Genomic DNA, 22,515 nt, shown 5'->3' on the forward strand with positions numbered 1-22,515 from the left:
AACTTCGAACTGTTCACTTTTGAGTCAAATTTCGGCGGTAACATGTTCGGAATATTTCGGATATCATAATAACGTCAGAGAACCCCGATTACCGATCATGAGCAAACAGACGCTCTATCAGAAAGCCGGACCAAATTAAGCTTCTATGCAACGCAGTAAACATCAAGCGAGTTCGACAGGCGTTCATTCAAGGTGAGAAAACCAAAGAGGTGAAACAAATAACGCCGGGTTTCCTCTTTACTTTGAAGTGAGACAATTGTTTCTCAAGGTTTAAATTTGTACCTATAAAAAAATCTTTGAAAAATTACAGACTTTATCACCTACATTGCTTTTGATGTGCAAAATTAGACATGGATAAATTCATACTCACTTAAAATGCACTGATTGGACTCGTGTGAATAGTTATACAATGTGGTCATTAGACATTGGAGGACAAAGTCAGTGATAGTCATATAAATTGTCATTTTAGCAACTAAGATTGATAAATAACATTTCTAGAAATGCATATCTCTGATGCTAATATACAAATATATACAGTGTCACAATGGCTATTGGGCCATATTAAAAAGATGACACGTTTTTGTTTCACCTGATCTTCGGTCTGCATAAGGTATTTAAGCTTCTAGACCACTTTGATTCTTCAAGTTCATTCTTAATTTCATCGTTGGTTGCACACGACAATATCTGAACTAGTCTGTGTTTTTTTTACAGCATGTATTTGAAAATAAAACTCTTCATTGATGTCAATGTCCGCTTTTAAAATCTATTACATATGTATACTTTCTTGACTCTAATTCTCCTATTAGCTAGCTCCATACCATTAACAATATGCATTTAGCGTTCTTGCACTAATAACTTCATTCAGTAAACGGTTCATGTCTCTGTCGAATGAGTGCCTCCTACAGTGTAGTCTTGAGTGTTTCTGCTGGATTTTGAAGTTATGCCTCCTTGTTCTGTTGTTGTTAATACTTGCAAACATTCCTTTGCCTTTTTCTTCAATTCCATTGAGGAAACTATAGACTTAAATAACAAGGGACATCTTTCTCCTATATTGTAAGGTTGGGAGTCCAAGTTATAGTAGTCTGTCTTTTAAAGATTGAACAAGCTTAGCGGCTCTTCTTTGCATGTTTCAGTTGCTCCAACATCTTTCTTTAACAATGGACTCTACACAGGTACAACATACTCCAGATGTGGTCTAATGAGGGCCAGTGTAATGAACATTTCTTTGTCCAAGGATGTGAATGACCTCTTCAATAGCCCTACCAGTCTATTTGCCTTTTTCACACTACTTGCTACATGTATGCTGAACTACTATTCAGTTTCAAATGTGACTCCTAGATCTTTGTCCTGATCTCCTTGTAGTATTTCCTCACCATTCATAGTGTATCTGTACCATTTGTTGCTGTATCCATAGTAAAAACGTTGTCCTTCTGGAGTTGACCTATTCTGTTATTGTTGTTACTTGTTCCATATATCTTTGTATCATCTGGGAACAATTTTGTGATGGATTTGGTCATTTTGGGTAGGTCATTGATGTATATTGATAATTACACAGGTCCTAGGACACTCCCCTGCGGGACCCCACTGGTTATATTTTCCCAATTTGATGTTTTACCATTGATAAGTACTCGTTGTTCCTGGTTACTTAGGAAAGATGCTATTCAAGTTGACACTTTATTTTGTTACAAATATTTAAAAGAACTAATATGATATTATAATTACAAAGTATTTCCTGTTCGAGTAATAAATTTGTTACTCTAAGCAGATAACTGTCACTTAAATGCAGGACTACTACCCATATATGGGGTTATGCCCAATCTGCTGTGGGCCTAATGAAAGTGTGCAGTAGAACTCTATTGCATCCTCACAAATCCAAGGATGTTCTCTATCAAAGCAAACTGTGTTGGACTTATTTGAAGATTACATAATCTATCTAAATGAAATTATGTTTAGATTACTTTTTAAAAGACTTGTACTAGCTAGAGCATGTATTGAGTGTACGAAATCCGTATAAAAACACAGAAGACATCAATTTCATAGAGAACAGAGGCAAGACACCAAGCTTTTTCTAATAAAGTTATTGACAAATGCTTACAGTAGCTTTCAAAATCATTAGCATATAAGAGGGGATCTGATGAACACTTTAAAAATTGTCACTAAATATAAAGAAATGTAACACTAGCCTGAGTGAGATCTTATCTACCGACTACATTATAGAACAGTATGACTTGTCTAATGTTAAACATTTTGAAACAAGATTAGATGAACACAGAAACATATATATGATAACATTTCAATACTCAGTGAATAGCTTTTATTGAGAGAAAACAGTTCATTAGTACTGTCTAGGACCAGTATTTACTTTCAAGTAACGCAGGATTTCAAATTAATCAATTTCAAATTAAATGAGGTGAAAATACTGACATTTTGATGGGGATTATTTTTTATTTCAAATTAACTAGTTTTTCAATATAACTGAGTTCAAATTAAATAGGTTCGACTGTACATGTATGTAAATCAATACCTTTTTGCTATCACTGTTTTATATTATTTCACTGATATGTATGAATAGAGTTGCTATTTTGTCTAGCAAAGATATATATTTTTTTTATCAGAATGATCACACAACACAACCCCATACGGACACATTTTTATATAATACGGTCAACTGTAACAATAAGACAAGTTGTGCTTGTTAGATCCCTTCAGACTAGTTACACATTTGTGACCAAGTGGCTGATGTTTTTGTGATTATACATTATATAAAGAATACTGTCACTTTGGGGAGTGTCACCTTTAGCTTGATGGGTAGACATACTAATGTGTGGCGACGGGCATGGAATAATGATGGGTAGACATACTAATGTGTGGCGACGGGCATGGAATAATGATGGGTAGACATACTAATGTGTGGCGACGGGCATGGAATAATGATGGGTAGACATACTAATGTGTGGCGACGGGCATGGAATAATAGATCATTAAGACAATCAGGTAACACTGACTAGATGGATACCTATGTAATATTTGCTGTTACTAATTACGGTCGGTTTTGTCTATAATTCTGGCTTTGGGGTTTAGTGTAACATTAACTAAGGAGGTAAAATTGACAACAGAACACATTTAGAAGTCCTGACGATTATCCTATATTTCTATTTCCTTAATTTGCAGAATTGTGGAGACAGATGGTCAGAAGATTCCACTATGACAAAGATACCATTATTTAAACGGATGCTAGATAAGGGAATTCACCCAATGGCAGTATATGGTGTAGTGACAAGTGGATGTCTTTATGTTATGTATCTTAAAGGCGAAGATTGGTTTGGGACGCCAAAAGAATTTCATGAAATAGTAGAATTACAGAAGAGAGTTGATGCTAAAAGAAGGAAAGAACGTCAAGAAGAAGCAGAGCGCAGATTGTAAATAGATGAACGTAGAATTATTGTAAGTAAATTTTCATTTCAGGATGATCAAAGTTGTTGTCACTTGGTTACCATAGACCACTCCTGTTTGGTTAACGAAGAACATCTTTGTTTTGGTTAAACTAAACCATCTTTGTTTTAGTTAACCTGAACCATCATTGCTTTGGTTAACCTAAATCATCATTGCTTTGGTTAACCTAAATCATCATTGCTTTGGTTAACCAAAACCATCTTTGACGATCAAGATGGTTAGATTAACCAAAACAAAGATTGTTTAGGTTAACCAAAACAATCTACACAAAAACCGTCATTGTTTTGGTTAACCAAAACCATCACTGCTTTGGTTAACTTAAACCATCATTGCAAGTGATACAGGATTGTATTTCTCTCATGCTTGTTTTCATAGGTGACATCAGTCTTACTGTTGTCCTACTTTCTCTTTTGACAGGTTACATGAATGAGTGAGAATGTGAGTGACTGAAATCATACACATCTGATCCTGTTTATACGTCACACAGTGGGTAAAGCAGATCAGTCCTTACTGGGATCAGAAATGCAGTCTAATTTGAAGGGAAAGACCCGTTTGGATTCCAAGGCAGAGTCTCCTATAAACTGCCTTACACTGGAGAATGACTGCATATTGAAGGCTTTGATACTGATGGAGCAGATTACGTCTTCTTCACGAGGACCTGGTGGTAAAATTAAAATCGTACAGAACTCACTTGGAGGTCATTTAACCTTGACCTCTACTTCAACAAGGCTACTCAATGCCATGTCATTTACCAACCCAATGGTAAAACTGATTACAAGCTCTGCACAGGGACATTTGAAAAAATTTAATGATGCTGGACATTTGATGATGTCAGTCAGCTTGAATTTGATCTTACAGTCCTTAAAGCTTGGCACAAGTAGAAGGATCCTGACTGATTTATATGAAATCTTCCTGGGGATGTGTGCAGACTATATCCAATGTAAAACAAGCAGTCCTATTAAGATAGATGTCATGTTCTCTGATTTGAAACAAATGTCTTCCATTGTAAAAAGTATACTTATATCTAAACCCCTCTGCCAGTTTGCTGTAAGGAACTTGAAGTTGTGTAGTGATTTGTTACTGGAGACTTTCCTGATGTCACTCCCTAACTGTGAAACTGTGACACGGGTGTCAGACTCTGTCAATGTCGTAGCTTTACAGGGGCAACCAATAGAGAAATCCAACGTTCTTCAGGGACTCCTCCTGCAGTGCCCAGAAATTGTGTCTCATTCCAATCAAATCTTGAATGTTAATACAGTGGAGAATGAAGACAGTACCTTTCACTGCCTAGTTGCCTTGGTAACAGCCTCCATGTCGGGAGATTCAGAAGAAGTAGGCAGTATGCAGTATGAATCAGATATTTCTGTGGACACTGACTACTGTATACTGGGCATTTTAGAGGACTTCTGTGACAAACTGACTGCTGCTAATGTAGGGCTGTTACTTTGTCAACGAGTGGTTCATCCTCGACTCAAATATAGGCTCCAACAACAGTCCATTGTAGTAGTGGAGAGACTGGGAGTTACCATGACACCTTACATCCAGGATGTTTCAGGTAGAAAAGAAGAATTGACACAGTTTAAAACATAGGGATAATGCTCTGCTCACTCAGATAATAAAAAGATATGTGAGCAAAAGTTGCTGAAACCTCATATTTTTCTTCAGTAAATAAGGAAAAAACTGAGCAGAAGTTGATAACAACACTTTTTATTTACATCATCCTTATATTCAAGTCAACAGTAAAATATGATACTATTCAGACTATTCACAACATTGTTAAAGAGATGTTATCTTTGTATGATATTATATGACAGGGCGGTTATCTTTGTATGATATTATATGACAGGGCCTTTATCTTGTTATGTTATTATATGACAGGGCTCTTATCTTTGTATGATATTATATGACAGGGCGGTTATCTTTGTATGATATTATATGACAGGGCGGTTATCTTTGTATGATATTATATGACAGGGCCGTTATCTTTGTATGATATTATATGACAGGGCGGTTATCTTTGTATGATATTATACGACAGGGCTGTTATCTTTGTATGATATTATATGACAGGGCCGTTATCTTTGTATGATATTATATGACAGGGCGGATATCTTTGTATGATATTATACGACAGGGCCGTTATCTTTGTATGATATTATATGACAGGGCGGTTATCTTTGTATGATATTATATGACAGGTCTGTTATCTTTGTATGATATTATATGACAGGGCCGTTATCTTTGTATGATATTATATGACAGGGCCATTATCTTTGTATGATATTATATGACAGGGCCGTTATCTTAGTATATACCATTACAGGGGCTGACTATAATTATAAAATAACCCTGTGGTACATACCATTACATGGGCTGACTATGATTATAAAATAACCCTGTAGTACATACCATTACATGGGCTGACTATAATTATAAAATAACCTGCTAGTATATACCATTACAGGGGCTGACTATAATTATAAAATAACCCTGTGGTACATACCATTACAGGGGATGACTATAATTACAAAATAACCTGCTTGTATATACCATTACAGGGGCTGACTATAATTATAAATAACCCTGTAGTACATACCATTAAAGGGAATGACTATAATTATCAAATATCCCGCTAGTATATACCATTACAGGGACTGTCTAGAGTTGTATTTGTATCCTATTTTGTACTAATCAATGACTGGCTGTGTATCACTTATTCCTATCACCATTTACAGGTGCTGTTCCTATAAGATCTTTTCACAATCTGGATACTGAGGTACTAGGAAAAGTTGCATCAGTTGAACATCAGATTTTTCTTGGAAAGAGTTATATGCTCCTGTCACCATTACAAGACAAGTGTGTTGTAAGTTTGGTCCTGTACAGCCAAGAAGAGGAACAGCTGTCTGAGCTGAAGGTAAGACTACATTCTGTATAGTGGGGAGGAGGAACAGCTGTCTGAGGTGTAGGTTAGACTAGGTCCTGTATAGTGGGGAGGAGGAACAGCTGTCTGAGGTGTAGGTTAGACTAGGTCCTGTATAGTGGGGAGGAGGAACAGCTGTCTGAGGTGTAGGTTAGACTAGGTCCTGTATAGTGGGGAGGAGGAACAGCTGTCAGAACTGTAGGTTAGACTAGGTCCTGTATAGTGGGGAGGAGGAACAGCTGTCAGAACTGTAGGTTAGACTAGATCCTGTATAGTGGGGAGGAGGAACAGCTGTCAGAACTGTAGGTTAGACTAGATCCTGTATAGTGGGGAGGAGGAACAGCTGTCAGAACTGTAGGTTAGACTAGATCCTGTATAGTGGGGAGGAGGAACAGCTGTCAGAACTGTAGGTTAGACTAGATCCTGTATAGTGGGGAGGAGGAACAGCTGTCTGAACTGTAGGTTAGACTAGGTCCTGTATAGTGGGGAGGAGGAACAGCTGTCAGAACTGTAGGTTAGACTAGGTCCTGTATAGTGGGGAGGAGGAACAGCTGTCAGAACTGTAGGTTAGACTAGATCCTGTATAGTGGGGAGGAGGAACAGCTGTCAGAACTGTAGGTTAGACTAGATCCTGTATAGTGGGGAGGAGGAACAGCTGTCTGAGCTGTAGGTTAGACTAGGTCCTGTATAGTGGGGAGGAGGAACAGCTGTCTGAGCTGTAGGTTAGACTAGGTCCTGTATAGTGGGGAGGAGGAACAGCTGTCAGAACTGTAGGTTAGACTAGGTCCTGTATAGTGGGGAGGAGGAACAGCTGTCAGAACTGTAGGTTAGACTAGATCCTGTATAGTGGGGAGGAGGAACAGCTGTCTGAGTAGTAGGTTAGACTAGATCCTGTATAGTGGGGAGGAGGAACAGCTGTCTGAGCTGTAGGTTAGACTAGATCCTGTATAGTGGGGAGGAGGAACAGCTGTCTGAGCTGTAGGTTAGACTAGGTCCTGTATAGTGGGGAGGAGGAACAGCTGTCTGAGGTGTAGGTTAGACTAGGTCCTGTATAGTGGGGAGGAGGAACAGCTGTCTGAACTGTAGGTTAGACTAGGTCCTGTATAGTGGGGAGGAGGAACAGCTGTCTGAACTGTAGGTTAGACTAGGTCCTGTATAGTGGGGAGGAGGAACAGCTGTCTGAGGTGTAGGTTAGACTAGGTCCTGTATAGTGGGGAGGAGGAACAGCTGTCAGAACTGTAGGTTAGACTAGATCCTGTATAGTGGGGAGGAGGAACAGCTGTCAGAACTGTAGGTTAGACTAGGTCCTGTATAGTGGGGAGGAGGAACAGCTGTCTGAGGTGTAGGTTAGACTAGGTCCTGTATAGTGGGGAGGAGGAACAGCTGTCAGAACTGTAGGTTAGACTAGATCCTGTATAGTGGGGAGGAGGAACAGCTGTCAGAACTGTAGGTTAGACTAGATCCTGTATAGTGGGGAGGAGGAACAGCTGTCAGAACTGTAGGTTAGACTAGGTCCTGTATAGTGGGGAGGAGGAACAGCTGTCAGAACTGTAGGTTAGACTAGATCCTGTATAGTGGGGAGGAGGAACAGCTGTCAGAACTGTAGGTTAGACTAGATCCTGTATAGTGGGGAGGAGGAACAGCTGTCAGAACTGTAGGTTAGACTAGATCCTGTATAGTGGGGAGGAGGAACAGCTGTCAGAACTGTAGGTTAGACTAGGTCCTGTATAGTGGGGAGGAGGAACAGCTGTCAGAACTGTAGGTTAGACTAGATCCTGTATAGTGGGGAGGAGGAACAGCTGTCAGAACTGTAGGTTAGACTAGGTCCTGTATAGTGGGGAGGAGGAACAGCTGTCAGAACTGTAGGTTAGACTAGATCCTGTATAGTGGGGAGGAGGAACAGCTGTCTGAACTGTAGGTTAGACTAGATCCTGTATAGTGGGGAGGAGGAACAGCTGTCTGAACTGTAGGTTAGACTAGGTCCTGTATAGTGGGGAGGAGGAACAGCTGTCAGAACTGTAGGTTAGACTAGATCCTGTATAGTGGGGAGGAGGAACAGCTGTCTGAACTGTAGGTTAGACTAGATCCTGTATAGTGGGGAGGAGGAACAGCTGTCAGAACTGTAGGTTAGACTACATTCTGTATAGTGGGGAGGAGGAACAGCTGTCAGAACTGTAGGTTAGACTACATTCTGTATAGTGGGGAGGAGGAACAGCTGTCTGAACTGTAGGTTAGACTAGATCCTGTATAGTGGGGAGGAGGAACAGCTGTCTGAACTGTAGGTTAGACTAGATCCTGTATAGTGGGGAGGAGGAACAGCTGTCTGAACTGTAGGTTAGACTAGATCCTGTATAGTGGGGAGGAGGAAAAGCTGTCAGAACTGTACGTTAGACTAGGTCCTGTATAGTGGGGAGGAGGAACAGCTGTCTGAACTGTAGGTTAGACTAGATCCTGTATAGTGGGGAGGAGGAACAGCTGTCTGAACTGTAGGTTAGACTAGATCCTGTATAGTGGGGAGGAGGAACAGCTGTCTGAACTGTAGGTTAGACTAGATCCTGTATAGTGGGGAGGAGGAACAGCTGTCTGAGGTGTAGGTTAGACTAGATCCTGTATAGTGGGGAGGAGGAACAGCTGTCTGAGCTGTAGGTTAGACTACATTCTGTATAGTGGGGAGGAGGAACAGCTGTCTTAGGTGTAGGTTAGACTAGATCCTGTATAGTGGGGAGGAGGAACAGCTGTCAGAACTGTAGGTTAGACTACATTCTGTATAGTAGGGAGGAGGAACAGCTGTCTTAGGTGTAGGTTAGACTAGATCCTGTATAGTGGGGAGGAGGAACAGCTGTCTGAGCTGTAGGTTAGACTACATTCTGTATAGTAGGGAGGAGGAACAGCTGTCTTAGGTGTAGGTTAGACTAGATCCTGTATAGTGGGGAGGAGGAACAGCTGTCAGAACTGTAGGTTAGACTACATTCTGTATAGTGGGGAGGAGGAACAGCTGTCAGAACTGTAGGTTAGACTAGATCCTGTATAGTGGGGAGGAGGAACAGCTGTCAGAACTGTAGGTTAGACTAGATCCTGTATAGTGGGGAGGAGGAACAGCTGTCAGAACTGTAGGTTAGACTAGATCCTGTATAGTGGGGAGGAGGAACAGCTGTCAGAACTGTAGGTTAGACTAGATCCTGTATAGTGGGGAGGAGGAACAGCTGTCTGAGGTGTAGGTTAGACTAGATCCTGTATAGTGGGGAGTAGGAACAGCTGTCTGAGGTGTAGGTTAGACTAGATCCTGTATAGTGGGGAGTAGGAACAGCTGTCTGAGGTGTAGGTTAGACTAGATCCTGTATAGTGGGGAGGAGGAACAGCTGTCTGAGGTGTAGGTTAGACTAGATCCTGTATAGTGGGGAGTAGGAACAGCTGTCTGAGGTGTAGGTTAGACTAGATCCTGTATAGTGGGGAGTAGGAACAGCTGTCTGAGGTGTAGGTTAGACTAGATCCTGTATAGTGGGGAGGAGGAACAGCTGTCTGAACTGTAGGTTAGACTAGGTCCTGTATAGTGGGGAGGAGGAACAGCTGTCTGAGTAGTAGGTTAGACTAGATCCTGTATAGTGGGGAGGAGGAACAGCTGTCAGAACTGTAGGTTAGACTAGATCCTGTATAGTGGGGAGGAGGAACAGCTGTCTGAACTGTAGGTTAGACTAGATCCTGTATAGTGGGGAGGAGGAACAGCTGTCAGAACTGTAGGTTAGACTAGATCCTGTATAGTGGGGAGGAGGAACAGCTGTCAGAACTGTAGGTTAGACTAGATCCTGTATAGTGGGGAGGAGGAACAGCTGTCTGAACTGTAGGTTAGACTAGATCCTGTATAGTGGGGAGGAGGAACAGCTGTCAGAACTGTAGGTTAGACTAGATCCTGTATAGTGGGGAGGAGGAACAGCTGTCAGAACTGTAGGTTAGACTACATTCTGTATAGTGGGGAGGAGGAACAGCTGTCAGAACTGTAGGTTAGACTAGGTCCTGTATAGTGGGGAGGAGGAACAGCTGTCTGAGGTGTAGGTTAGACTAGATCCTGTATAGTGGGGAGTAGGAACAGCTGTCTGAGGTGTAGGTTAGACTAGATCCTGTATAGTGGGGAGGAGGAACAGCTGTCTGAACTGTAGGTTAGACTAGGTCCTGTATAGTGGGGAGGAGGAACAGCTGTCTGAGTAGTAGGTTAGACTAGATCCTGTATAGTGGGGAGGAGGAACAGCTGTCTGAACTGTAGGTTAGACTAGATCCTGTATAGTGGGGAGGAGGAACAGCTGTCAGAACTGTAGGTTAGACTAGATCCTGTATAGTGGGGAGGAGGAACAGCTGTCTGAACTGTAGGTTAGACTAGGTCCTGTATAGTGGGGAGGAGGAACAGCTGTCTGAGAAGTAGGTTAGACTAGATCCTGTATAGTGGGGAGGAGGAACAGCTGTCTGAGCTGTAGGTTAGACTAGGTCCTGTATAGTGGGGAGGAGGAACAGCTGTCAGAACTGTAGGTTAGACTAGGTCCTGTATAGTGGGGAGGAGGAAAAGCTGTCAGAACTGTAGGTTAGACTAGGTCCTGTATAGTGGGGAGGAGGAACAGCTGTCTGAACTGTAGGTTAGACTAGATCCTGTATAGTGGGGAGGAGGAACAGCTGTCTGAGGTGTAGGTTAGACTAGATCCTGTATAGTGGGGAGTAGGAACAGCTGTCTGAGCTGAAGGTTAGACTAGATCCTGTATAGTGGGGAGTAGGAACAGCTGTCTGAGGTGTAGGTTAGACTAGACTGAGAATATGGTTAGTTTAGCCATTACTAATAAATGTATATCCTTGCCTACAGATGTTGTGTTCTACCTGTCTGTTGTCTCTACGCCAACTGGTCCAGTCACCACATGCCTTGCTAGGAGCTGGCTGCTGGCAAACACACCTTGCTGCCATGCTGAACAGAAAGGTACATTGAACTTAATATTGATATAATACTGGTACAAAAGTTTTGTTCAGTTCTTAATTTAAATGGTCCTTCAGGGTATAACTCATTAAAATGTTTGAAGTCAGCAGAAGAAATACCTCTTATTATGTTGTATCTTGTCAACAAACATAATGAAACCATGTGTCATGACATTTTGTTACCCACTGGATAATGATTTTAATGTGCAAATATTTTGGGCATTCAAAAAAATATATTGGATATTTCTGTAGAAAGCTGAAAATCATTGAGGATAAAATTTGAGATATTGTAATGTCAGAAATACCCATTGTTTATTATTCCTGTTCTCGTATTATCAATACAGGTAAACTGGTAAGAAATGGGCCATGGCCCTTAACGGTCATCTGACAATACATGCATGAATGAACAAACCATAGAACTGCAGAAGATAGTCTGACAAATCTGATGAATTCCCATGATGATATTTCAGGCGTTAGGCAGGAGTAGTGTTATAAAACAAAAGGTTACGGACAACAAACAGCAAACACAATGACGGACAATGATAGCACTAAAAGTGAAAGTATTAAATAATCATTTTTCAAAGGGGAGTGTAAATTGTTGTATCAATTTTATACATATACTAGCAGTAAAAAAGAAATGCAAGTTCAGTTATTGTAATTTAACTTTTAGACACATGGACAAAATTTAATTAAATTTGACACTGAGCTACCTCCATGCACTGTGAAAATGTCCTTCAATTAAAATTTAGCCCATGACCCCACACAATGCTGCTTGCTTTCAGCAGATTTTTCAAGAAAGCATGCATGCAAGACACTTCTGCACTGTATGTGCTGGTAAATCATTACAAATTGAACATTGGAACAGCTGCACAACATTTGAAGTGAAGTCGATTGGGGAAGGGCAATTTCTCTGATAATGCAGGGGTAATCCCAATTTCATGTATCCCAGCAATGTTGTATACGAGAGACAACAATATTCTGTTTAGTTGGGCATCTCAGATCCACAAGGAGATAGGGTGACTGTCAAAGGAGTGGACGCCTGCGGCTTGTGACATGTGGCACATGCCTCTTGCAACTCTGTAACCAATTTCAGACAGTGACAGGACAGCACACCAAGTTGTCAGCACTCATCTCTATACCTAGCGGCAGTTAAAATACCCGCTACCACAACCAGTGGTTATTTAACTCCATGTGAGATTCCTTCCCACACCATAACCGATCCACCTACAAACCTATCCATCTCTATTACACAGCAGTTGACTAAACGTTCTCCACAACGTCAGTATACATAACGTCCAACACCTGCTTGAAACAAGGTGAACGCTGACACATCAGTAAACCAGACCCGCCTCCACTGCCTCATTGGGAATTTTCTGGGGGCAAGTGCCACAACCAAAGCCATACAATGCTAACGACGAGAAGCAGTAAGGGGCAGACCTACAAACAGGTCACGTGCCTGCAGACCAACTTTCCCCAATCGTTTCCTTACAGTTTTGGCATGGATAGAACAGTTATGAATACCTATGGTATGAAGGGCAGTAAGGTGACAATTGCGCAAATGCACGAGACATATAAACCTGCCCTGACATTGTGACATCACAAGCAGATACCTAGACCTAGGTCTGTCAGCAACTGGCCCTGTTTCCCTTAGACGTCTAACGACATTCTTTAGTTCAAATATGGACACTGAATGTCTGGCAACCTGTATTTGCATTTGACTTTGCATAATCACTGCAATGACCTGACCTATGTGAACCTCCATCAGCCGTGCCATTGTTTAAAGCTATCAGAAATTAATGAAAATATCAGAAAATAATGTCTCTATGAAGACAACCTAATGGTATGATGAGCAGTGTAAATCAATGTCACAGCACTGTTTTCCCGTTTCATGCTTTCTCTGGAAGACATTGTCACACAATACACTAATGCAACATTCTATACAGGACCACATACACTATAACCTAGAGAGTTGCTTGACCAATTCTCATTGTTTTTGGCCAACGCTTTCACAAAATATTGTAAATAATCTTAACCTGTGTTTCTTTATTCTTTATATATGATTACATCACAACAAGAGTTCTAATGGGCCTGCATCGCTCACCTGGTAATTAATGATTTCATAAATACAGTAACAATTCACATGATTGGTATTTTAAGTATTGGCTATTATGAGTAAATGCTGTTTGAAATTTAAACTTTTTTGACCTCAGTGACCTTTAAAATGTCATTCATTTCTTTGTTGGGCTTCCTTCTGTATCATTACTCCTTGTCTTGGGTTATTCATGAGAAGTGGTTTAAATAGGAGAGTTGATGTTGGACATATGGGTGAAGGATGCTGCATCAAAGCATGAGCTCTCTTAGCTAGGCGATCTGACACAAAGTATCTATCATTTATGACCAGAATCATCAGTGTCCTAGAAACCATTGGAGTATGGTACCCGTTAGTATTAAATGATTTCATAGATCTTTTATTGTTTTGTCATATTTGGTTTTTTTAGATAAAAATCTATTAAATTAGGATTCTAATTGTGGTGTCTAATATTACTTGTGGTTTTAGGTCAAAGCCAACCAAGTAGACATCATCAGACGGACAGGCTGTACAGTGAAGTGTCTGACTCAAGCTTGTAAAGTCTTCACCAACACTCTACAAAAGATTGCTGCCATGGGAACAGGGCATGACAGACAAGATCATATGTCAGACTTGGAACATGGCCATCTTTGGCGCCTACCAAAGGGCAGTAGGCCTGACCCTGATGCTGTCCTCAGGTGTTCCTGTGGAGCTGTCAAACAAAGGATTTCTAAACTTTTCTATCTAAGTGAAACTCCTGATATTGTTGAACAGAAAAAACTTGACCAAACTGGACATTCCAAACTTCACACAGCAGATACAGATGTGATTTTAGATTTGTCTGCACCATGTGTGGCAGCGCTAACATCAGGTGTTCTTACAGCTAATACTGTCCTGTCCATCGGGCAGTTTATACAGGATATTAACTAGGTATATTTTGTACAATTTACACAGGGTACCAACTAGAAATATTTTGGACAGTTGATGCAGGACTTCAACTGGGTATATTTTGACAGTTTATAAGGGACATTAACTAATCATGGGACATTATCTAATGACATGGATGTTACAGAGAACTACAATTTTCCTACATTCTGTAGATGTCTTAGTCATTCTTCAGTGAAAGTCATTTGGAATTCAGAAATACATAACTAAAATCATTGTGTGCAAAGTAATAAAACCTTGTGTTGTAATCAGTCTTTTGTTTTGTGTTAACATATTATGTTCAGTCAATGGCCAACAACAACCTGAGTCAGATTTGTAGCTTGTCACCACCACAATGAGCAGAATGTGGACTGTCCATCACATCCAAAACTACTGGGGTAAAGTGACTGACAGAGGAGTATGTGATCTTATCCTTCTGAGAAAGAAAATAAGTATAAACCAAGAAGGGAGGGAATTTCACACCTCTGTCTTCAGGTTAAAACATTCTAGGACCTTTGTTTCTAAATGGATTAGAGTCTTGGGTGCAAATGTCAAAGTTAATATTTATGTCCATAGTTTACCATTGTTAACCATGGAGACCCTTGAATGAATAAGCTTGAAGATGTTTAACACAGAATTACAGAATGTTGATTTTCTCTTTTTGTCATGTACAGATGTGCATGAACCTTGTAATCTTTCAAGTTCAGTGGACCAGTATCAATTTGTCTATACCATAATACCAAAATTGCATGACAGACATCAGTATGCTTCATAAAATTTTGAATGGGATTTTTTGTATTGAACACAAATCTTAAGATTTTAGCTCATGTTCAAATAATTTGGGCCACGATGCTGGTGTCCTGTACTTTGTTTTATTGTGCCAATTGCACTCAAATTTTACCCAATGCTTCCTTGCATAGGAGAAATTTCTGGTCTTGTTTGGATCATCACACTTGCATACTTTCCATATAGCTCCTTCACAGGAAGTGCTAGCTCTCAAAGGTCAAGGTCACCAATATTATAGATTGAAATGGAAATGTTGAATGTTACTAGTACCATAATTTACATAAATAAATTACTTACGACATAATGAAGCAGAATCTAGTAAAATGAGAAGTTGTCCAACTTCAGGTTAAAGCAAAGGTCAAATTTGAAATAATTTATGGCAGATATTTAATTTATCAAAATGAAGTGTTATTTACCGAAATCAAATGAATAGTCAAACAAATACATTTAAGTTTATCTGGTCAATGTTGAAATATTTCACAAACATTTTACGGCAAATTTGAATTTTTTAAGTTGTAAGTATTTTTTCATCTGACACAATAGAGCAGTATTTGCTGAAATTAAATGAGAAGTTGCACGACTTCAAGTCAAGGTCACCAGGTCAGTGATGAAGGCCATATCTGAAATATCTTTATTTCACAGTTAAATTGTGTCCATCAATATAACACTGGTTTAGAGTCTGACACATGCGGGCCCTTCCAGATTTATGTAAGTACTCTAGTTATAATGGTAAACAGATCAACATATTGTGTTGATATCACAAGCAAAGCAAAGCTGCTACAAAGAAATTAACTGATCAATGTCACAAATTTGGTATCACTTAAATTAACTGGTAAATACTTTCTGACATTTATAGAAAAGTTGGTTGCATTGATTGAAATATACCCGAGTAGGTCAAAATTACCTCTGGTCAAAGGATGTATTTTTAAGCTAAGTTGGTTGCAATTAAAAACAAAAATGCTATCTGCCAAATTTCTTCCAATACTGATATATTCTTATATGAAGAAAAAACGAGTTTCAACTATACCCGATTTTCCTCACTGTTAAGGTCCAACACCGAGCTGAGGACACTTTCTGGCATACCAAAATTATACTTCCTAAATCTGAAGACCATCAAGGACCGGATAATGCCAAGAATAAGGAGTCAAGGAGACTGAAAACCTATAACCAAGGAACAAGAATCAAAGTTAAGCACAAGTTCTTTGTTAAAAATCCACAACTCTGAAGCTGTGAAGAATTCCAGCAGGTTACCTCAGTGTATGTCTTCCTAGTATAGTGACAAGTTTATTCAAGTCAACTCCATGGTTGTGGGGTCCTAACCTGGAGCTTGTCATGTGGCTAAAATGGTCACACATACTATGTACCTAAAAATCTTTTCAAAACATTATTAAACTTAAGACCTTAATTTCCCTTACCAACAGTTTGTGGGGAAAAATCTAAATTGCCAAAGTGTGTTTGATGTTAAATATTCTGATTCTATAAATCTTTTGGATGACAATGGAGAAAAGACTGAGCCTTGAGCTGGTTGAATAAGAAAATTACACCCTTGCAATGATGAATGAGGGAACTAAAAGTGAAAACAAGGGTTGTATTATCAAGTTTTGATAGTTCACCACTTGAATAAAACATTTACCAGCAGTGTTTTGGAGTATTTTCCCATTTTGTATCATTATAAACCAAACCACAAACTATCTTGATATCAGTGAAGTAACAGTAATAAGTAAAGTAAGCAATAAGTAAATAATGGACGCAAAAACATTTCACTATTTTCAAGTTGAAATGACATTAAACTTTATATACTGAAGGAAATAGGCATGTGTTACATAATCCTTCGTTTCATTGTTTTCTTTCTGCTTCGCAATGTGTCAAGTCGTTTCTTATTTGTTGACTATGATTTCTTATTTTTCTGATATCTTTAAAGATTCCTTTCTTTGGTTGTTGCGACTCAAAACGAACCAGAATAGGCCGGCTGTTATTGGTTATGTCACTGGAACTGGATTCGTATAATTTTTCTAGGCCTATCTTTTTTAACACACATTACATTTCCTACACTTTAGTTGTCCAAATGTCTCTTTTCGTTGTGATGGGTAATCCAAATAAAATAAAATTTCAGCAACTATTTCGACTTTGCTTTGATTTCTCAGATTTCAAGTTCATTTCCAGTTTAGAGATTAACCCTTTTACCTCTCTTTCAAGTTCTGCAAATATACATTTGCCTACACCTCTCTTCTATTTTTCTGTCCTGAGAATATTCTTTTCGACTGTCATTCTGCATGGTGGACAAAACCACATTGTATCTGATTTTAATAGGATGTCATATTTCTTTGAGTCAAAATCCAGACATCTGATGCAGAAAAGGTCCTGGCATCGATCACACTTCATGTATCGAATAATGTTGCAGTTATACTGTTCCTCCATAGCGTCGTTTTATCTGTTAGTATATTTTTTCCATGAATTCACACTAAATCTTGGCCGATCACTTCCATACTATATGTATTGATAATTACCTCTTTATCGGCAAATTATCGACGTATATTACCCTGTTGGCTACGAAGCATCTTCAAGTACAACTGTATCCATGGCATGATGTCACAATCCCCCAAAAGGGGATTTGAAAGGTGAAAGGTCCCATTTGTAAAATACCTGTCAAAATGTCCAACAGACACAAGAGGGCTTATACAAATTCATCTTGATATACTGAGAAAATGCTTTTTTTCTGCAATTTATTTTAATTATTTACTATTTATTACAAAAAGTAAGGAACACATGTTAGGGATAAATATGTGTGCATCTTCTCCTCCTTCCACACTAAAGCTATCTTTAAGTCTCTGGACAAACTTCTCTAAATCATCCAATTAAAATTGGAGAAACTCAACAAGACATATTTAAGAAATGTCCCATTACTTGCTTGTATTTTTTTTGGAGGAAAATATCATGACATTTGTAGATAAACCATTTATAATTACAGCATGTACACTATACAGGCACAACCAAGCTAATCAGGATTACTCCCTATACACTGTAATGCTAAACAGTGACATAGTTGTAATAGGGTCGTTTTTATTAATTCTGTGTCGCCGTTATTGATGCGTCGCGTCGTTTTTTTTTTTTTCGCATCATCTTCTTAACCACTTGTGCATGTATATATGTTGTGTATGCATGTCCAGTTTACCTATGCAAAGTTATATGTATATGTGTGTCCAGGTATTGTCTCGTTCTTGTTTGGTGGTCTTTGTTTGTCATTGGCAGGGTTTTTAGTGGACAATAGCCCTTTCATGGGTACGGACAGAAAAATATTGGTATAAGACCATAGGGACCTTTGACCCATTGTCAGGGTAGGTAGCTATTGTTTCAATAAGATTTACATATGTGGAGTTAATTCAAATTATACATTAAATATTGTATCTGTCTACTAGGATACTCGGAGTAGAATTCATGTTTTTAACACTGTAGGAAATACATGTGTTTAAGTATTTTATTCTTTGTATTGTAGGGTCTTTGACTAAATCTAGATGCAAATAAAGATAATGTGAAACTGGATAAAAGTGATCGCCCCTTTTTACACCATTATTACAGTTGTCCACCACGAGTAATAAAAAAAAAATTTGAGCTGATTGATACTGCTGATGAGTGATAATTTCTCCAAATATACATGTAACCCTGGTAAATACTAGCTGCGATATACCACTCGGCTAAACAGAACATCATGGAGGCAATGAAATAGATAATAACCTGTTACATACAATTCTACACTTCATGACATACTTTCTTCATTTGTCAATTTTTACAAAACATGAAGAGATGTCAACTCAACTCTACTGAACATTATAAGTATTTTAATTGATCATTGTTCTCTTTCATTATAACTTGGAACACCAAATTTCCTCTGTAATTGAATGTGGTCATAGTCTCAGTACGAGGTCATTTCAATGCAAATTATAGCATTATTTAACACCCATGAACATTCAATCAACTAATGTATTGTACACAACTTACACCTGTAAACTGAAACATCCAATTTACATGCGACATGGTTATCCTATAACGTGTCGCTATCGTGGTTGTGTTCTGGTCTTCATCATGCACATATTTACGCGAGTCTGAAGGTTTGTCGGACACGTTCCTGTCTAACATATCTGTTTGGAAGTCGTATACAACTGCGAACAGCACACGAATACCAAACACACGGACTAGTTTGTCAACAAATGTTCTTGTTTGGGTACGTGAGTGTTCATATTATGTCAATATTTCTCAAGGACCGTCCAACGTTCCTTCCAAAAACGAATAGGAATCCCTGGTATCTATCACAGTGTCTAAATCTTTGCGCTGTAGCGTTTTCCTTTTACTCTGCATGGTACTGGTGATGGCATCCTTGGACAACATTTGTATAAACATTTCGGTAGCTTTAGCCAACGCCACCACAGCTTCCGAACTGGCCAGAGAAACGTCGGGATCACTCTTCATTATCGCCTTGACTCTAGACATCGGGAGTTTGACCGCTCGTTCATTTGAATTGGATTCTTGAGCTAAAGAATCAGGGTCTTGATTTGGTGTGTCGTCAGCATTTTCTTCGGTGTTCTCCATATCAGTATTATCACCTTCTCCCGCCATTTTTGTACAAATTACACTTCCGGAATAGAGTTATCTCCTCATAGCAAGGCCACACAAAAAAGGCTACACCAACTCTTTACCCGATTCAAGACATACTACCAATTCTCATTGCAAGCCTTAAGTGATTAAAACACAATATTTTGAAAGTGGACAGAAGAAAACACAATTTGCATACACTGGTTAACACGGGCTTAAATACATCATATTAAATGATTTAAATGTTAAACAGCAAATTATGGCAAGCCAGTGAGAAAAAAAGTAAACCTATTTATACATACCCATATTTATTCATCAATATCCATAAATAATTTTTGAATGTCCTTAAACAATACCCATACTTTGATTTATGGATATTCATAATTACGCTGGACTTTCTTGTATCCATAAATCATTTGTAAATATCCATAGACAAATTATTGATATCCATAGTGACTATTTTCCACTTTGGTTTGCCATACCATAGGGGAAATGGAACACATTCTTAATCAAAGTACTGAAATTACTGAGAGGCTAAACGTATTGAAAAATGTTCACAAATAACCGCTAAGCTATATTACTTTCCCCATACTCCTACACTTTGGAATGCAAAAATTACTAAAATAAGAAAACCAGAGGCTATTTTTCTTAATTTTAAGCGATTTTATATCTTCTTTAATTCTTATTTCAAATTTGACGGCAATAATGTGAATAAATCAAAATAGGTAAAAAAAATAACAAAATACACACAACCATATTTATCACCAATAAGCCAAATGATAAATAGCTCTATGATGTAGTTTACTAAATAAAACCTTTGAAATACCCAAGATGTTGCAATTACTATCCTATCAATATGAGGAGTTAAACAAATCGAAAGGACTTTATACCTACTTCTTTATTTTGAATGTATTGCAAAGTAAAAGCCCTTACTTATTATAATTATATTTGTAATTGAGGAAAGTAGATAAGGTATACACAGCATTTCAGTTAGATAAAAGTGTAAGTAATTACATTAAATGTATTTACATGCCTATCTTCCTTGAAGTATCATGGTTAAAATTTTCTTCCAGTAATTATGTCCATAAAAGCATAGTTCTATTACATTAAACCTGACATCCATATATATACAAAATTTACAATATTTTCACTATAACTACTACTATTTCTGATCTCCAATGCATTAGATAATGTCACCATGACACGCTAAATGAATAAATATGTTATGAAAATATTTCGTTTTAGTTAATTGATAATTATAAACATGAATATTTTGGTTTTTTTTTATACGTGCGTTGTTTGAAGGAATATTTTCATTTCAAGGAACTTTGATACACATTAACAAACATAGAGAAATCAGCACAATCAACCTTCATCAAATAAAACTAAAAGACAAAAATATAAGTTATAACAAAGTCAACATCATGGTCAGTACTGTATTAAAAATATATAATTCATAAATCATGAGCACCAAATTTGTGATCTTCAAAAACTTGAAAAAGTGTCATGGCAGTGGAAGAAAAAGTGATCGGCGGGTGTGTTATATATGAGGTAAAGTGATGACGATCTAGCCACAACGACGAGGATTAAAGCAAAATTGATGTTCTGTTTGTAAGTTTTGTTTGTTTATATGTGCTGTTAGTTGATAATTCAAACCAAGCCCCCAGACTAGCTTCTTATCATGGCGCCAAATATATAGAGTATATATATACATAGAGTAATCGTATTGTTATTAAAAAAAATAAACTAATTTTGGATGCTTTTAAAATAGCGATTTGAAAAATCGCGGCATTATTTATGTAGAAAATTGCCGCTAGAGGGCTCTAACTCTTTTCAATATTTCAGCCAATGAGAAGGCCAGGATCGGTAAATTTTGTCTGAAAGGCCGTCGCAATAGGCTATGCATACCGATTACGTTTAGCCTAAAAATCATACTTCATCGGTAGGAATATCTTAGTTTGAACTGAACTCAACAAGATGTCCCATCACTAGTCATGTTTTAGTATTGGATACAACGGAACGTCCCATTACTTGTCATGTTTCACTATCAGATACAACAGGACGTCCTATTTCTAGTCATGTTTCAGTATCCGATACAACAGGACGTCCCATCACTAGTCATGTTTCAGTATCCGATACAACAGAACGTCCCATCTCTAGTCATGTTTCAGTATCAGATACAACAGGACGTCCCATCACTAGTTATGTTTCAGTATCAGATACAACAGGACGTCCCATCACTAGTCATGTTTCAGTATCAGATACAACAGTACGTCCCATCATTAGTCATGTTTCAGTATCAGATACAACAGGACGTCCTATCACTAGTCATGTTTCACTATCTGATACAATAGGACGTCCCATCACTAGTCATGTTTAAGTATCTGATACAATAGGATGTCCCATCACTAGTCATGTTTAAGTATCTGATACAATAGGACGTTCCATCACTAGTCATGTTTCACTATCAGATACAACAGGACATCCCATCTCTAGTCATGTTTCAGTATCCGATACAGTAGGATGTCTTGTCAAAACAGGATCATCACAGCACTGATCTTACATTAATGCATGTAATTGTTGAAGCTTTACCATTGTTTCTCAGGAAGCTAAGTAATGGACTATTCTGTACTGTTGTGGTTATGTCCTAAGCCCAGACACTTGACCCTGATGCCCTGATGGGACAGGCTTCCAGACGTGAAATCAGATAGCTAAGGACACCAGAACTGTTGATGAGGAGATACACATGTTTTGTGTTTCTTCTCACAAACCTGATCTGTTTTAGGGTTCTCATTTACCAACACCAAAATAAAAACAAACACATATA

At 38.5% G+C, this 22,515-nt stretch overlaps 2 protein-coding genes across 2 annotated transcripts; one reads left to right on the top strand and one right to left on the bottom strand.

Annotated features, from left to right (window-relative positions):
• Positions 1-167: 167 nt before the first annotated feature.
• LOC132550502 (molecular chaperone MKKS-like) lies at positions 168-14,584 on the top strand. Its single transcript, XM_060214571.1, has 6 exons — positions 168-192; positions 3,172-3,444; positions 3,871-5,008; positions 6,189-6,367; positions 11,217-11,327; positions 13,881-14,584. Exons 3-6 carry the CDS (start codon positions 3,976-3,978, stop codon positions 14,319-14,321), a joined length of 1,764 nt encoding a protein of 587 aa, XP_060070554.1. The 5' UTR covers positions 168-192; positions 3,172-3,444; positions 3,871-3,975; the 3' UTR covers positions 14,322-14,584.
• Positions 14,585-18,917: 4,333 nt separating this feature from the next.
• LOC132550486 (DNA polymerase epsilon subunit 4-like) lies at positions 18,918-20,070 on the bottom strand. Its single transcript, XM_060214556.1, has 2 exons — positions 20,051-20,070; positions 18,918-19,728 (listed from the first exon to the last, which is right to left on the bottom strand). The coding sequence occupies exons 1-2, from the start codon at positions 20,068-20,070 to the stop codon at positions 19,353-19,355; spliced, it is 396 nt and encodes a 131-aa protein (XP_060070539.1). The 3' UTR covers positions 18,918-19,352.
• Positions 20,071-22,515: the final 2,445 nt, after the last annotated feature.

The sequence above is a fragment of the Ylistrum balloti genome, unplaced genomic scaffold (genome assembly GCF_031769215.1).
Source record: "Ylistrum balloti isolate Yb309-2 unplaced genomic scaffold, AGI_CSIRO_Ybal_v1 Utg370126, whole genome shotgun sequence".
In the NCBI taxonomy this organism is placed as follows: Eukaryota; Metazoa; Mollusca; class Bivalvia; order Pectinida; family Pectinidae; genus Ylistrum; species Ylistrum balloti.